The sequence below is a fragment of the Poecilia mexicana genome, unplaced genomic scaffold (genome assembly GCF_051168715.1).
Source record: "Poecilia mexicana isolate PSO_F unplaced genomic scaffold, ASM5116871v1 scaffold_10, whole genome shotgun sequence".
NCBI lineage: Eukaryota > Metazoa > Chordata > Actinopteri > Cyprinodontiformes > Poeciliidae > Poecilia > Poecilia mexicana.
In genome coordinates, this window is record NW_028263379.1 from 19,015,495 (window position 1) to 19,032,845 (window position 17,351).

At 38.7% G+C, this 17,351-nt stretch overlaps 3 protein-coding genes across 4 annotated transcripts; 2 read left to right on the plus strand and 1 right to left on the minus strand.

Moving 5' to 3' along the window:
* Nucleotides 1-309: 309 nt before the first annotated feature.
* LOC106928350 (zinc-binding protein A33-like) lies at nt 310-6,575 on the minus strand. 2 transcript variants are annotated; one of them, XM_015004564.2, is made up of 6 exons: nt 5,900-6,575; nt 5,271-5,366; nt 3,649-3,882; nt 3,510-3,532; nt 2,991-3,106; nt 310-2,082 (listed from the first exon to the last, which is right to left on the minus strand). In XM_015004564.2, the coding sequence occupies exons 1-6, from the start codon at nt 6,416-6,418 to the stop codon at nt 1,517-1,519; spliced, it is 1,554 nt and encodes a 517-aa protein (XP_014860050.1). In that variant the 5' UTR covers nt 6,419-6,575; the 3' UTR covers nt 310-1,516. The 2 variants fall into 2 exon arrangements, with proteins under 2 accessions (XP_014860050.1, XP_087865669.1); XM_088009543.1 differs by lacking the exons at nt 5,271-5,366; nt 5,900-6,575 and adding an exon at nt 4,744-5,247.
* Nucleotides 6,576-10,548: 3,973 nt separating this feature from the next.
* LOC106928358 (endonuclease domain-containing 1 protein-like) lies at nt 10,549-13,010 on the plus strand. The gene is made up of 2 exons (XM_015004580.2): nt 10,549-11,319; nt 12,279-13,010. The coding sequence occupies exons 1-2, from the start codon at nt 11,014-11,016 to the stop codon at nt 12,906-12,908; spliced, it is 936 nt and encodes a 311-aa protein (XP_014860066.2). The 5' UTR covers nt 10,549-11,013; the 3' UTR covers nt 12,909-13,010.
* Nucleotides 13,011-15,198: 2,188 nt separating this feature from the next.
* LOC106928359 (endonuclease domain-containing 1 protein-like) lies at nt 15,199-16,534 on the plus strand. The gene is made up of 2 exons (XM_015004581.2): nt 15,199-15,552; nt 15,818-16,534. The coding sequence occupies exons 1-2, from the start codon at nt 15,268-15,270 to the stop codon at nt 16,406-16,408; spliced, it is 876 nt and encodes a 291-aa protein (XP_014860067.2). The 5' UTR covers nt 15,199-15,267; the 3' UTR covers nt 16,409-16,534.
* Nucleotides 16,535-17,351: the final 817 nt, after the last annotated feature.

The following is a 17,351-nucleotide window of genomic DNA, read 5'->3' on the forward strand; positions in this document are numbered from 1 at the left end:
TGACACAAGTTGGAGTCTCTGTTAGGATGTAATTAACATAGATTTTGGTGTTTTTCCTCAGAATGGGCTTGATTTAAAAGGAGCAAAATAATAATAATAAAAAGAAACTACCACTGCTGTGCTTCATGGACAGTAATAAGCTTCGTAATAGTATTTTTTTTTTACAAATATAAGGAAGAAAACAGAAAAAAAAATCACTTTTTGATTCTATGCATGCGCTCTAAAACTGAAGTACAGAAAGCTCTTTAAACAAAATGCCAATGGTGTTAATTTTGGCTGCCCTCTAGTGGAAGAAGTAATAACAACAAATTCAAATGTTAATTTAATGTCAAATTTACAACCTCACAACAATATTAATACACACAGTTAATGTTTTTAGAGCCTCAAAACAAGTAAAATTAAGTTAAATGTAGTTAGGAGATAAGTGTTGGTCAAATGTAAGATGGTGACAATTGTACATCTTATGACTGCATCCTAAAAATCAAAACCTTTGCTCATAAAAACCAAACTGGTTTTTAAAAAATTAAATAGTCCTGAATATTTCATATTTTTGTGTCAAAAAAATTTATAGTGAAATTTAAAGAAATATTTTAAAAGAATTCAATTGAAATTTTAAGCATTTGCCCTCAGAAAATAAATGTTTTTCAGGCGACAAATATTGCTGTTCCATTTGCACACACAGGGATAAATTCAGTCCGTGTTTTCTACAGTCAGAAAATGAACAAAACAGTTGATCCTATCCAAAAACCTGAATCAATAAAAAAAAAAAGAAGAAGCAGGTTTTATTCTAAAAATAAAAAATAGGCAGCGTATTTGTATTTTTGTGTATTTTTCAGCAACGGTGACCCAGTTATGCAGGACTCAAAGTAAGTAAGTCAATCCTATTTGGGGGATTTATTTAAATGGATAAACTGTGTCGGCTACGTGTTTTATTTGTCTGCATGTGCAGGTGAAGTTCCACTCTGTTCTGCATGTATTTCTACGTGAGGCAGAACCGATGTGGGTCCTAAACAGGAAAAGTGTACATGACACTCCAGATATTGCAAAAACAAAGACAGAAACAGCATGAAGTGAGGTGTTAGTATATCATTAAACAGTTTGTAGAACAGGCAGCACAGAAAGGAAGGCTAAAAAACAAATCAAAAGTGTAGGAATGGGTTTTGTCTATCACATCTGGTGTTTCAAGCTGCCTAATGCAGGTTTGCACTGGGCGTTACTGACATCAGCTGACTAAAGTAATGCTATGCAACCATGAATCTTCAGAGTTCAGATCAGGTTTTAGCTACTCAGATCATATTTATTAAGCCAGCACCTCAGTGACTGAATTAGATCTTTGCATGGAGTTTGTTAGGTGCTAAAGTGCCATTTATATTCATTGTTGGTTTCCTCTCCGGTCATTCAGGAGTTAAATTGCTCGACAAGGTCAGAGTCATGCAGACAGGAGTTCTTTGTCAGGCAGACGCGTGAATGATCATGAGACGAGTCCATAACGGTCCGTAGCAGGAATCTCCCGCGTCTAACCCCAATGTGGCGTTACGATGGTGAGAGGCTCTCGGTTCTGACCGTTGATGATTGGCCAGGGGTTAAAGTAAGGGAACACGGCTTCTTTAAAGTCCGCATCGTAGAAAGTGAAGAGGTGGCTCATCTCTGCAGCGTCGTAAAAAGACACCTCGCCTCGTCTGTAGTCCAGAAAGACCCCCACCCTCTTGGGGGGTTTGGAGGGAAATATTAAGGTGTCGTCTGCGTCGGTGCACGCTTCGTACTCGCTGGTGCCGTCGTTTTTATATCGACGGACCAGAGTCCAGAAGCCGTCGTCTGGGCAAAGGCTGATCTCATCCTTCCTGTTGACGGAGGCTTTGGCTACGCCCAGACCCCACGCCTTCTTATTGCCCACCTCCACCTCCCAGTAATGTCTGCCTGAGGAATACGCCTCAGAGCCGAGCACGATGTTGTAGCGGGTGAAGCGCTCCGGATTGTTGGGGAGGTTGGATTGGATTTTCCCCACCTGGACGCTGGTGTGACAGGGAGACACCCACAGGCAGGGGTAGGCTGTGTGTGGGTCAAGGGTCACCGCTGAGACAGCTGGGAGGACACAGGAGAGAAAGATCAACATGAATACAGAGAAGAAACTGGACCATAAAATCTTTAACTCAATAACGGCAAAGAAATGAGACGATACTCAACATCATTTGTAACAACACAGAGAGAAAAATGCTAAAGTCTTTTAAAGGCTCCACTGAGTTTCTCCACCGAATGAGGGCTCCAGAAACATGGGCCAGAATAAATTTTACAAATAAAGAATATAAAATTAGTGGCATGTATTTGTTTTGAACCCTATGAATTCAAAACTTTGTAGAACCACATTTTGCTAAAATAACAAGTAGGTTTGTCTCTACCAGCTTCATACATTGAAACCAAAAATAAAAAAAACAGCATCTGAAAACATCAACTTTCAAGTCTTGCCACAGATTCTCAATTTGATTTAACACACATGACTAAGATTTGACCTAAAGCTTTCTGTCTTAGGAGGGAAGTAGTAAAATTTGTTTTGGTGGTTTGCGGCGCAAGTCTCTTTATTTTCAGATGATGGATTGAAGAACTCAGAGATGTTTTAAATTCAGAATATTCAGGATGTATTCAATATGTGCAACACACTTTTCAGATTTTTATTGGTGTATATATATATGTATATATATATATATATATATATATATATATATATATATATATAAAACTAAAATATGTTTCTTTTATTTCAATTCAGAAACCCCTAATGTTGCTACATCACATAAAATCCCAATAAAATGAACTAAAATATGGTGAGTTTATTTTGAAAAAAAACCAAACAAAACAAAACTAACTAAAAAATAAAAAATGTCAGGGGTATGACTATTTTTGCAGGGCACAACAAATAAACTTATTTTTATTTCAAGTGGGATTCCTTCACTATGTGTGCTGTCTATGGAGCACGGACAGACAGGAGCTCTTACCCGGCTGAAAGATGGAGCTCATCTTCCTCCAGGTCCTGTACTGCAGGGGTCCCAGATATTCTCCTGACTTCAGATCCACACTGACCTCTGGGGGGCGCTCAAACAAACTCTCAGCCCTAGAGGGGGAAACGGGTACAACATAGTGTTGATAAAAACCACACTGCTGACTTTAGAAATCTTTAAGAAGCAAGTTTTACGACGTGCATACATACTTTATTCTATGTAACATCAGTTACTGATAAAACAACACCTTTGGCGCAACACATTTCCATAAACACCCTTAGATTAGGTCTTTCTGCCTGCTGCTACTCATCTGTGACGGAGCTGAGTCACACCACCGCAATCATGCCCTGACATCCTGTTACGGCTCGACTCACGGGTGATTACGAAACATTACGCCATTACCTTGTGACATTCATCGGGACAACGGTCACATGGAGGTAAAGAAGATGTGACCTATAATTCTGTCTTACATCTGTGATGTTGAAATGTTTTGGTCAGGATGAAAGAAACACCCACCCTCCAATGAAATCTTTGATTCCCTGAGAAAAGAACAGAACCAGTTGTTACAAAACACCGTGTCGAAACCTGAAGACTGATACAATCTTTGGCATCGCTCATAACCAAACTTCTCTCTTCTGTCCCTGTATCTACTCACCTTGAGCTGTTCTGGATTTTCCTGCTCTCTCAGTTTGAGGCGGAGCTTTGCTGCTGTGGTCTCCAGCTGGCTGATTTGCTCTGTGGCCCGTGTGAGAGCCTCCTCCAGCTGGTTGAGCTTCTCTTCTTTCTCCTTCTGCAGCTTCTCCTTTATGCTCTCCTCTTCGTGAAGCAGGAACTCCCTCAGACGGCCAAACTCGGCGGTGACCAGCTCCTCCAGGTCTCCCGCTCGCCCCTGAATCACATCGAAGACCGCGGTCACTGAGAGCAGAGACTCAAGTTTCATCGGGAAGCTAAGAAAGTTTCTGGACAAATCTTTTTGAGCGAAGCTTTGTTTTTAATCCAAAAAACAAACAAACAAAAAAATAAAATAAAACAAAACTGTCCATAAAGATGATTAAAAGTACTCTATTTTAAAGAAAAGCTCTTTTGTCTGAATTGTGCAGCAAAAAATGAAATGTGATATTTAACTCAGACTTTAAAACTTGATGTTTTCTGTCGTTCTCATTTTCACAATTACAAATTTCAGGGTTACAATCAGTTTTCCATTACAAAATATATAGTTACTCATGTCAACATGACGTTTTAGCATGTTTGCTGCTAAATGTATGAATGAAAAGGCACGATGTTCTGAAAAAGCCAGAAAAGGTTTAAAAAAAAAAAGTTTTCCTTGTCATCTTTCAAAATATCATCCAGTTTAACAAAAACAACTTAATATAAATGCAGCGGAAATATGAGTCGTATATCCATCTAGAGATAAAGAAAACAAGCAGAACCATATTTTCATTCTTTTCACTAAAACATGCAGCTACTATACACAATATAGCATCTAGTTCAGTTTTCTTCCGCTAAACCTGCTGTACATAAACAATATAATTAGAAGAAATCAAAAGTATAACTTTTGGAAACAAAGTGTCAATGCGATTCACTGGAAAAGCAATCAGCTGTAAAATCAAACTCTGCTAAAACCCAAACATTGCACTAAGTGTTTGTGATTGCGGTCGGTCTGGCAGAGGCTCGTCAGTCATGCGCTTCCGTCACTTTCTGAAAAGAAACACAGAAACAGAAACCTGCAGGAAGAGGCAGAAAAACGTACCAACTTCCGCTCCGTTTTGCTCATCCACATCCTGCCATAGTGACAGAAACCAAGAAGTGAAAATCTGTGAATGTGCACATAAAGTGGGTCAAACAGACAGTAGAGACAGGAAGAGAAAACAGTTTGTAAAGCTATCAACTGCTGCAGAAAGCAACCCCACGCAGCAAAACTCGCATATCTCTCACACACACATGGACTCGCCGTCTCCCTCTCCCTCTGTATTTGCACATAGTGAACATTTCTGTGTGCCTGAATACAGAGGGCGTGAGGAAGACATACAGGACTTGCCATTGCTTCTCTGTTGGTGCATTTAAGGTTGGACCTCGGCATGAGAGTCATCACGTTCAAGCAAGGCCGGGTAACAACCTGTTGTGTCACCACCTGTCATCGTTAGTCATCATCCAGTCTGGTCTGACAGACAGCTGGAAGGAGCAGGAACGCAGGTGGATGACCCCAAACTCTCTGGAATAATCTCTGACCTGGCAGTCTGGGTGTAAAGTTAACAGAAGAGAGCAGCTTTTTAGTACCTTAATGAGGAGGATCTTGTCGTTGGTCTGTTTCTGGAACAATGTGGCCTCCTCTGTTTGCACCTGAACTCTCTCCAAAGCCACATCCAGCTTATCCTGTTTGGACAGAAATAAAAGAGAAATATTGTCAAGAAGCCAGAGAGACAAACTTGATTATTGAAAGGTAATCCAATCTGCATTTTGCACAGAGAGCACCCAAACTTTAATTGGACTCATATGATGCCTCACACACCTCAGCTGAGCATTTCGGTGTACAAAAAGATGATTTAGCACCAGAAAAACAAACAAAGAAAAAGACAACAACAAAAAAACAACAAAAAAACAGAAACACACTTTTCAGGAGAGTTGGCAAAGTTCACAGGTGTCTGCTGAATTCCAGGAAGATATGTCGTCTGGGCAAACAGGGAGTGTGCTTTCAAAACCAACCTGCCATGCTGCACTCGCTCTGTTAATGTTTGTGCAAACACAGCCAGTAAATCACTTCCTGACTGGATCTCTGTGTTTCATCTTGCTTATCCAGTTGTCATGATGCTTGGTTAAAGCCCCATGGTGCCATTTGTATAATAGTTTATAAATAGTTTGCTCTGGGGAGGATGTGGGCAGGGGGGAAAAAAAGGAGAAAGGCCTACCCTGTAGTTTTCAAAGGCCTCTGTGATCGGGATGACGTTGTGGGTCTTGTGGTCCCGGGACATGCCGCACACCAGGCAGATGGGCAGCTGGTCGTCCTCACAGTACAGCTTGAGCTTCTCCTCATGCTCCTCGCACATGTCCAGAACCAGGTGAGGCCAGTGCCCGATGGAGGAGACCACGCTGCTCATGCTGGAGCCCGGCTCTCGTTCCTCGGGCATCTCCAGGGGCCCCTCGGGGTCCCACTCGGGCGTCCTCGAGGCTGCGTCCATCACCCGGGCTCTGCGCACGCTGTCCACGACGTTGCACAGCAGCGAGTTGGGCCGCGGTTTGCGCGCACACGACTTCCTACACTTCGGACAGCTGGAAAGCTCGTCCGCTTTCGCTTCCCAGCACTGGATGATGCACACCTGGCAGAAGTGGTGTCCGCACTCGAGGATCACGGGGTCGCGGAACAGCTCCAGACACACCGGGCAGGTGAGCTCCGACTGTAGCTCCTCAAGCGCGTTGGACTCCGCCATTCTCCGCCGCGCTCATAGTTTTCCCGAAGAGAAACTCTGTGGCAAGCGGAGACCAGACTTATCTTCCGTTTCAAGCTGAGAAAGGGAGTGGCCTGGAGCTGACGGCAGAGCTTGTGTTTTCAAGAAGATGACGGAAGGCGTGCTGAAACAGGCTCGGAGCCGCTGCGCAATGGGCAGGTTTAATCACGAGGCGCACGACTGTAGCCCACAGCGGTTTGAGAGGATTTCTAAGAAAGATTGAAAAAAAAATAATAATAAAGGAAAGGCAAACTGAAAAGAAATTATTTCTGAGCCAAAAACATCAAGAGTCATCCGGCTCAAGGCATGAGCGAACAAATATATGTTAGCCCGTGAGGGGCCTCCCATAAATCCTCAACACAGACTATAAATCTAAACCTTTTATTAAAACTTGGCTTACTGTTAAGTTTAATTTGATGTTTTCACCACAGCTGAATTAAAAGAGCCTACAGTTTTTTGTTTTATTTTAATTTAGTATGTAAAAGAATTGGCGATTTTTTTTAATTGTTGTGTTAGCATACAGTGTTTCATCATTTTCTTTGTCTTTAAGCTCAGTTTGTTCACATCTGCATCTCAGCAAATAATGACCAATTATCAGCAATTGCTTTTAAGCTCAGCCACATAAACTTTGCTCTGTCTCCTGGATCCAACGGGAAGGATTGCAGTGAATCATCACCATGGTTGTTCTCTCGGCTGCTTTCTGGCAAAAGGCTCAGCAGCTTCAAATGCAGAACAACCAGATTCCACACCAGCTTCGTCCCTCATGCCCCTCATACACACACACACACACACACACACACACACACACACACCCACACACACGCACACACACACACACACACACACACACACACATATATAAAATTCCCTTCTCACCCTCCCCGGGTGGTATCTTTCATCCTCTGAGCTCGGGTCAGAGGATGAAAGATATATATATATATATATATATATATATATATATATATATATATATATATATATATATATATATATATATATATATATATATATATATATATATATATATATATATATATATATATATAAAACTATATATATATATAGTTTTATATATATAAAACTATATATATAGTTTTATATATATAAAACTATATATATATAGTTTTATATATATAAAACTATATATATATAGTTTTATATATATATAAAACTATATATATATATATATATATATATATATATATATATATATATATATATATATAGTTTTAGTTCATTAATTTTTTTTAAAAAATCGTCATTTATTTGGAGTCTTGTGACAAATGTTTGCTCAGTGTTTACATCGTAAATGTGCAGCTGGAGTTTAAGCATCAAGACACGTAAGGATTTTATCAGTTATAATTTATAAAGGTTTTTATCAGTTATAATTTATAAAGGTTTTTATCAGTTATAATTTATAAAGGTTTTTATCAGTTATAATTTATAAAAACTTTTATAAAGCAGTTAAGTCACAAATAATCACTGATCTGAATAAAAACAAGCACAGCTAATAGTAAGACCAAATCTTTAGACCAAAACACTGGAGCATGCTTAGACTGTGTTAATGCAAAAAAGAGAGAAATAAACATAAAAATTAAAATAATAAATGTATTAGAATACAAGGTGTTCTCAGTCCTTGAACATTTTTTATATTTTATCACATCACCACCAAAAATTCAGTGTATGTTGTTGGGATTTTATCTGTTAGAACACATGTGAAGTGAATGATGCAGTGTGGCGTGTGTTTTATTCAACCCCATGAGACCATCGGTTTTGCCGCGATATCCAGAATCCATCTACCAACTTTTCAAACCTGGAGATTGAAATCTTTGTTCATTTCTTTAAAAATAAATAAATAAATAAATAAAGCTTATTCAGATTGATAGAAAGAAGGTGTGAATATTTGTTTGCAGGTCTTGCAACAGTTGTTTAGGCTTGATTTTTGACTGGACATTTCCTACATATGAATATTTGATCAAAACTAAAATGTAAATGTATGCTGAGGGTTATTATTTTCTTGCTGGAAGAATAAACTCCAGCATCATGTTTTTGTTTGTTGTCTCACCTGACCAGATCACCTTCCTCCACAGGTTTTCCATGCCCCCTATGGAAACTTTCAGATGGATGTCGATTGGATTTTCCTTCAGTCATGACTTTCTTCTTGCCATACAGGTTAGATTCATGCAGTGATAACAAATAGCTGCTCTTTTGGATAGCCTAAGTGATATTAAATAAACGTATCTTAAAGTTTTAAGCGTGTGGAGTAAAGATTTACACAAATGTGTAGAGCTTGAATCACACTCTGCAGGCTCTGAGTCAGGAAGAAGAATGAGGAAACCTCCAGCTGGTTGAGCCTGTAGAAGTTCATTTATTTCCTCTGTGTGAGGGAAAAAACCCTGTTAAATCTAGTTGCACTTTCTACCTCATCATCGGTGACTCCGAATAATCCACGAAGATTCACTGAACAGCAACCTAGATCCAGTTCTAAATCATGGCGTCAAGTGTAATTCGACTGATTAACCACTAGATGGCGATGACGTATTCTACAAGCAGCAACCCTTTTGCAAATTTTGGTTTGTTTTTGTGCTGCATCATATGATGCAGCATATGATGCAGCATATGCTCAATACTGAGCATGGGTAAGACTACGAATGTAAAGTTTTTCCAGATACCTTTCAAGACTCTTAAATAATCTTTAAATTAGCTTCCATTCATATAAAACTAGAGTGACCCAGTTACAAACCAGAACAACTTAACTAGACGAGTTAAACAGATCAGAGTTTGACATAAATTGTGAAGAATGAGCAGAAAATGCAGAACTCTACAATGGAAAGTATAATGAAAATAATTAAATCACCAAACCCAGGTTTTACCTATCAGTATTTAACATCAGAAACGAAAAGTTAATTTCTATTCAGAGATGCAGCTGTGATGCAATGTGAAAACGTTTTCTTAACCCTTTCATGCATAGCGGTCACTATAGTGGTGTCTATCTAAAAGCCATTTTCTTGTGTTTCTTGTGGATTTTTATAATAAATGCACACAGACCACTGAAGTGGACACCTGTTCCTCCTGTAGAGGACTCTTGCAGGTAAAAAACAAACAAACAACAAAAACATATATATATTGTGACATCACGTAACCACTAAAAAACAATTTTACCAAATGCCGATGTATTTTCCAAATAACAACTTTGTATTTGGAGAAAATTACAACTGATCCTTGCCTTTTTCTATGCCTTTTTTTGGGAAAAAAAATCCTGTGTAACTCTTCCATGCATGATCATAATTCATGCATGGAAGAGTTACACCACAAAAGAAGCTGTGCAAATTTGGAAGCAGAAACAGTGAGTTTCTTTATAAATGGAAAAAATACAATGACAAAGATCAATTGTTATTTGAAGCTGTAGTTACGAACTTCTCGTAGTTGACTAATGTGTCATAGTTTCTGTGAAAGACGGATCGTAATATCACAGAAATGTGTGAAGAACAGGAAGAGAAAGCAAAAGAACCAACTCACTGAATTGTGTCATTGTCTCATAATAAGTGCTTCAATTCCTGTAAAGATGTGATACGCTGAAGCAGTGGTGCTACAGCTGAAAAAGTCAAAGCACCCCCACAGGACCAAAAGAAAATATAAGATTATTATCTTTTTCATCTAAGTTAATCATGTTTAATAAGTGATCTTTTCATTTTCCTCACAGAGAGGAAACTTAAAAGCACAAGCAGTGATTATATATTGAATTAAAAAAATTATCTCACAAAAGAAAATTAACTCGCATCTATTTTCACTTCTGGGTAGGAAAGAGGAGCAAATCATTAGAAAATTGGCATAACTTTCTCCAGCTGATCAGAAACAAAACTGAAGTTATTATCTTGAACCATGTGGGGTCAGTTCACAGTTTCAGTAATTACAGCTGGAAACTAGAGATCAGGCCCAAAATCTGGGTGTACTAAGACCTGAACCCTCAAAGACACATAAAGACCACTACAAAGTCAGCCTTCTGTCACCTGAAGAACATTTTTAGGATTAAAGAATTAATGTCAAAGGTCTTAAAAAAATCTCTTCATCCATATTTCATATTTCTAATTCTTCAAAGTTAGCTTTGGATATTCATGCCATTAAAACCTTCAGATAAAATAGAGTAAAACGAAACAGCAACAACCTGTAGAGCAGTCAAACAGAAACTGAGCTGTCAGTTCCTGTGACTGTTACCACATTTTTATTTAATCTTGTTTTCATCTTTGTTGAAGCATGTCGTTTCTGTACACACTCGACGAAGCTTTTTCATGGGAAGCCATCTAATTTCTGCACATGACTAAACCACAATTTCTGTTCCTATGACCGTCGGATTTGAAATTACGTAAAAGTGGAACTTTCCTTGAACTCTGCCGGTCAGCTGGGAAGTTGTGTAGAAAATAGGTGTTGTTCAAAATGCAATCATCAACGTTTCAGCTCTATATAAAGCCTCTGTCTGAGAGAGACATTAATTTAAAGCTTTCGAAGAGGAAGTGTATCGGCGGATCGTCCATCTCTCTCCAACAGATCCGTCTCATTTGACCTGATTGTTCCACAGGATGTCTCAGAGGAACCTCCTGTCGTCCTCCACAGCAGCCCTGCTCTTCCTCCTGCCCTGGTTTGGTGGTCTGACTGTCGGAGAGGTCAGCAACAACTTCCATGAGTGCCTTGACTTCTTCTGTAAAAGAACTCCTCCAAGGGGTCTTGAGAAAGCAGAGTACCAGCCAATATGCCAGCGCTACAAGAACAAATATCACTTTGCCAGCCTGTATCGCCGTCAGCATCGGGCTCCTTTGTTCTCCGCCTACAAACTGAGTCCTGCGGACGGGAGGCGACCTAAAAACATTTGGATGTATGAACCACAGGTATGTAAAATAAGTAAGACTGTACTTTAAAGAAGCAGTCCTTTATTCTTAAAAAAATATTCATTAAAATATTATGAATGCTGCTGTTTATAAATGTTGAGATTTAAATCATTTTAAATCATAAAAAAGGAAACTGAGCTCTAGCAGAAGTTACTCAGACTTATATTTTTGAAAAACTATTAGAAGTTTATATTTTTAAGACTAACATCTTTATGAAGCAGTACTTATTTGACTTGTGGATACTCTGCTGACGTTGAGTTACTTCAAGGATGAACAAATAAAATTAGCTAAAATGTTAAAACGTTTGATTTTACAGCACACTTTGTTGTTCTGCTGTTATTTTGTATCTGTTAAACCATTTGTGTCGTTTGGAGACCAAATAGTAGATATTGTCACAAGAACTACTTTACACTGTTCTAACACATTACCTAACGAAGGTAGTAGTTTTGGAAATGAGTTTTTATTTTACTTGAATCAGTTTTTTTTTATTTTATTTTATTATTCTAAGTACCAGACACAACAATTCATTTTGCACTTTGCCTGTATGATTGTTACATTTTCACAAATCGACTTAAACAGTCCTACTCAAGTATTCAGTATTTAAGTAACGTTCTTACTTAAATACATATTTAATATAAAAAAAGAAAAATTTTTACATTCTTGAGTAATTTTATTTTTTAATCAACTCCTTGTTACTTCTACTTGAGTAGAAATATATTGAAGTTATGCGACTCTTACATCAGCATAATTTCTGGCTATTTCTACCCAGATGCCTCGTTCAAACATAGATTACGTTTTCAAAAACATTTTGCATGTGAAATGATTCATACTTAACATTTAATGTGAAAAAAAAAACAACCGAATATTTCCTAAACAATGTTTGTGCCTATGGTCAGAGTGTAAAATGAATCAGATAATTAATTGAATTAATCGTTAAATCATTGATGTTCTGTTTGCAGTTGGCGTTTTCCGGTGCCAGTCCTGAAATGAGACGTTTTAATAAAATCGTTGACCAGAACGTGATTGAAAGCCAAGCGGTCCTCCAAGACTACAGGAACTCCAACTTCTCCAAAGGACACCTCTGTCCCAGTTTGCACCAGGGGACGATGGAAGACAGAAAATCCACCTTTACTCTGACAAACATAGTGCCTCAGCAGATCGGCTCCAACTCTGGCCCATGGAGCACACTGGAGAACGAGGTGTTGGAGAGGTACAAGAACTTCTGCATCGGGGAAATGTACGTAATCACTGGTGCCATGCCTTACGAATCAGAGACGCGCTGGATCAACAACAGAGTGTCTGTTCCTGAGTACCTGTGGTCTGCTTACTGCTGCCCCAAATTCAAAACGAACCTCCCCACGGGGATGAAGCAGCTCTTTCCTACATATGCTGCAGTGGGAAGAAATGATCCCAGCAGCGGACAGGAGATTGTGCCTGTTAACAATACAGTGAAGCCTTCTATACGAGGCTATGATGTGAGGCAGATGACCTTGGAGACTTTGGAGGGCATCCTGTCTCAGAGGCTGGATGTGTTTGTCACCCTGTTTGATGAGAAATGTCAAAACCCTTATATAAAATCCTTTATATGAGGGTTTTATTACTTGCTGTTTTTTTTCTTCTATAAATTATTCTCTGTTTTACAACAATGTTTCATTAATTAAAAGTGCAGCACAAATAAACTTGAATTGCCTTACACCCCTTTCTGTTGACTTCTTTATGACGAGACTGGATGCTCCATGTATCCGTCCAATTAAAGCCGACTGACGTTTTTCCACCGTTTGGAATGTATTCATGATAGAACTAAACTTTCTTCTACTTTTGAAAATAAAAGATAAATCTTGTTGTGAATTATTCCTATATAAATTAACTGAATTTAATTATATTTTAAAATGACCAAATGCTGAAAATTACTGTTATTGACAGAAGAACTAAGCAGAGGTCGGCGCTTTGTTCACATTTAACATAAACATGAATTAACAGTTTGAATGACAAAACTCTGCTGTTTGGACATGCAGCAGATTAACATTATACGCCGTTATGGTTCTGATCTGAAGTAACAGATGTTTATAAACGTTTAATAAGCAAGTGCAATTTTTCAGATCTGGTTTCGGATGGAAAACACAGAAATGATATAAAGTTTACAATTGCACAATTAAACAATGACTTCAAAAGCTTGAAGTCATTGTTGGGGTTTTTAAAATTAGCTCAAGACCTGTAAAGAACCAAGCACAAGACCAATGAGGTTTTTATGCCTTCCTTTGCAAAGGGAGAGATCCACAACCTCTAACCCGCTCGGGATCAAAGATTGGTGAGCTCTGCTCAACTCTGCTTGGGAAATCGCTTTTATTATGATGACCTTCTTCAGTGGAACAGTGCTGAGATAACAGAACAGATGGACCCCCCTGAGTGGGAAATGACATCATAGATACAGAAAGAACCGTAACCCTTGTGCATGCGAGGACTGAGGCAAACGTACAGTTTTACGTGTGTGGGGTCGGTTGGACCCCATTTCTAAACACAACGGTTAAAAAACAATTGATCAGAGCCAGATAGGCAACCGAACATACCGAGATAAAACACTCAAATAAAATGTAATCTAAGAGCTAAGGCCCAAAACCTATTGTTTGTACTGAGTTTTAGATCTTATTCCTCCATCCATTTTCTTACACGCTTAACCCATTGGGGTTGGGAGGGATGCTGGTGCAGGTACACCTTGGACAGGTCGCCAGTCCATTGCAGGGCAACACAGAGACAGACAGGAGAAAACAACCATGCAAACACACACACACACACACACACACACTGAAACCTAGGGAGAATTTAGAGAGACCAATTAACCTGACAGTCATGTTTTTGGACTGTGGGAAGAAGCCAGAGTACCCAGAGAGAACTCACCATGCACAGAGAGAACATGCAAACTTCATGCAGAATTGAACCCATGACCTTCTTGCTGCAAGGCAACTGTGCTACCAACTGCGTCACTCTCTAAGCTTATCTAACTTCTAATAAGCTTATCTAACTTCTAATAAGAAGTTAGATAAGCTGATAAAAAAAAAAGGTTAGACCTCATTTTAATATTTCCGTCTTGAGAGCAATTTGCATTTGCATGTTTTCACTCAGCCGTGTCATAATGTTTCTGCTATCTACAGTGGCCCATATCTCCACTGTGGTTTCTAAGACAATCTCTAAAATCAGGCGTAGACTACAAAAAAAGGAAGCTTTCACACTGCAGTGTTGAAAAAAAAAATTACCCAACAGTCTCTGTGCTGCATGAACGTATACTTTATACCTGTAATCATCAAAAAACCCATAAAAGGCAGAGTATAAATCTCATAATGAGTCTCAGTGCATCTGCTGCTGCGTCGCCTCCACCTCCACAAAATGGAGGTTTAAGCTCCGCCAGAATGAACTTTAACATTTTTAAAGTTCATTTAAAAAAGGCAATTTTAAGCTGTTTTCTACCTAGAAACAACAAACTAGAGTCCACCAGCTGACTGAGCCAAATTACTCATCAGTAATTGTAACAATCAGTAAATGTTTTGCTGTAACAGCTGATTGTTAGAGAATTGATCACATCTCAACAAGTTTTTAAGAGTTAAATAGACGGTAAATAGACTACGATTTTTTCAAATTGAAACTTTATCTGCAGTTTGCTAATTACTTGCACTCTTTTGCAAAGTTCAACATGTGTTGCTGCTTTACTCGTGTTGAAGAAGCCCACATGCGATTTTGCAAGAAATGTGACTGAATAACACATTAATACATTTCCATTTTTACATAAAAAATTATGTAAACATGTTGCAACCGCTGTTTTGTTATCAAGCCACAAGCCACTTCCTCTATTTTCAGGTAGTATTTAACCAAGAGCTCTCCATCTCTTGCACATATTTTCCTTTCCTTCACACGAAGTGCAGCTCTGCTATCTTGCTCCAAAGGACTGGAAGAAAGATGCTGCCGAACGGAGCTCTGTTTCTTCTCCTAACCTGCTTTTCTGGCCTGGTTTATGGCGAGGTTGCTGCAAACTTTAACAATTGCCTCCAATTCTTCTACAGAAACGAACCACCCAAGGGCATCACCGGACCAGATTATCGGCATATCTGCCAGTTGTACCATAACGCCTATCGCTTTGCCACCCTGTACAACATAAAGTATCGGACACCGCTGTACTCTGCCTATAAACTCCACAGTCCAGATGGGAAGAGACCTCGTCCTGATTGGATGATTGAGCCTCAGGTAAGACCTGATGTCCAAAATGTTTTTCATTCCCGGGAAATAGCTGGGAATTAAAATAATATGTTATACTAGAAAAAGCCTTATGTAGTTTTTAATGTTTTTATTCCATTAACATTTGGTCGTTTTTGCTATTTCAGTGATAAACAGTGTAAGTAATGATTAAATGAATTTTGCTTATCGTTTTTAAATGACCTGTCTTTATTTTTTATTTATCCTTCCTTCTTTTTTCTCTGTTTCTTTTCTTCTTTCTTTCTGTATATTTCAGTTGGCAAACAGCAAAGGTGACAAAAGTATGATATACATCAAAAACCCAGACCAAAACGTGAAGGAGAGCCAGGCCGTGAATGATGACTACACAAACTCCGGCTTCACCAGAGGCCATCTCGCCCCCAGCAGCCATCAAGCGACAAAGGATGATCGGACGGCCACTTTCACCCTGACAAACATCGTTCCTCAAGCAGCTATCTCCAACAACCAGGAGTGGAACAAGTTTGAACAGAATCTGTCGGCCAGATTTAAAAATGTCTGCAAAGATAAATTGTATGTAGTTACCGGGATCATCCCTTATCAGTCAGGAGAGCACAAAATCAAAGACCGGGTGTTCATTCCTGAGTACATATGGTCTGCTTACTGCTGCAACGACAATAACATTGGAAAGGATCAGGGAAAATACTTCCCCACTTATGCTGCTGTGGGAAGAAACGATCCCAACAGCGGAGACGACGTGGTGAAGAAAAGTCCCAAATATTCAGGCTATGATGTTAGGGAGATGCCCTTAGAGGAACTGGAGGCGATCCTGAAAAAGAGGCTAAACATGTACATAACTCTGTTTGATGGGCACTGTGGAGCTAAGTAGCACGCGAAAAGCTGCAGTTATCCCAGAACCAAGGTTACATGTGGAGCATCTTTACTGATGGAAAATGATGATGATATTTCAATGTAATCTTTCACAAACTTTTAATAAAGCATTTCTTGGCATGAACTGGAGTCTTTATTTGAGTTGATGAGAACAAAGATCAGTCAGGTATAAAATAATTACAATATAATATATTAATATAAAACTTGGTGCATTCAAGCTTCCATTTTCAGTTCAGTTCATTTATATTCCTGTTAATACCATCTGTCAGCCCTGTGGATTTTTAGAATAAATTTTGTGCAAAGCTGCACATATGGATACGGAGCTAGAAGGTTATGATTTCATAATTTTGTCTCCATGCTCTGAAGAAATCATCTGAAAATGATACAAGGATTAAAGAGAAGAAGCTGAAAGAGTTTAAAGTGCAACTCACATCGAACAGATATTTCACAGGAGAAAATGGATTGACATTTTTTAACCCACATGTTGCTTCAAACTTTTGTGTGTGCATAAGAAAATAAATGAACAAATAAATAAAGTAAATAAATTAATGTTGTGGACTATGGTGTACCAGGCCTCTCGCCTAATGACTGCTGGATGTGCACGGATGTTTTCTTTCCAAACATCAATAGTAGTTTTCAACTATTTTTTTATGTCATGTCAACTTAAGTATTTACCTGTAGACACATCTGAAATTCTTTAATTTATGTCTTAGAACTTGAAAGAATAAAACATAAGTTTCTTCATGTTTCTCGTGAAGGAAAACAGTCCATCTCCGAACAGAGTGGAAGCTGTGGTTGTTGGTTGCAAAAAGTTTCTTGATAAGATCAAGAAACTGATCTTATGACTCTACTGAAAAGAAGAGTGGCTGTATTTGGTCACTAGTATTTTTTTTCAATGTCAGAAATGTTTATTGGAATGTTTGTTTGCTATTTCTCACCTA

What these genes read in the sequence shown, in the direction of transcription:
- LOC106928350 (XM_015004564.2), bottom strand. Translation starts at nt 6,418, where the DNA reads ATGGCGGAGTCCAACGCGCTTGAGGAGCTACAGTCGGAGCTCACCTGC. An exon ending in ACAAGATCCTCCTCATTAAG is followed by an intron (nt 3,883 to 5,270) that starts GTACTAAAAAGC and finishes GATGTGATTCAG; the next exon opens with GGGCGAGCGGGAGACCTGGA. An exon ending in AAAATCCAGAACAGCTCAAG is followed by an intron (nt 3,533 to 3,648) that starts GTGAGTAGATAC and finishes TTCTTTTCTCAG; the next exon opens with GGAATCAAAGATTTCATTGG.
- LOC106928358 (XM_015004580.2), top strand. Translation starts at nt 11,014, where the DNA reads ATGTCTCAGAGGAACCTCCTGTCGTCCTCCACAGCAGCCCTGCTCTTC. An exon ending in TTTGGATGTATGAACCACAG is followed by an intron (nt 11,320 to 12,278) that starts GTATGTAAAATA and finishes TTCTGTTTGCAG; the next exon opens with TTGGCGTTTTCCGGTGCCAG.
- LOC106928359 (XM_015004581.2), top strand. Translation starts at nt 15,268, where the DNA reads ATGCTGCCGAACGGAGCTCTGTTTCTTCTCCTAACCTGCTTTTCTGGC. An exon ending in ATTGGATGATTGAGCCTCAG is followed by an intron (nt 15,553 to 15,817) that starts GTAAGACCTGAT and finishes TGTATATTTCAG; the next exon opens with TTGGCAAACAGCAAAGGTGA.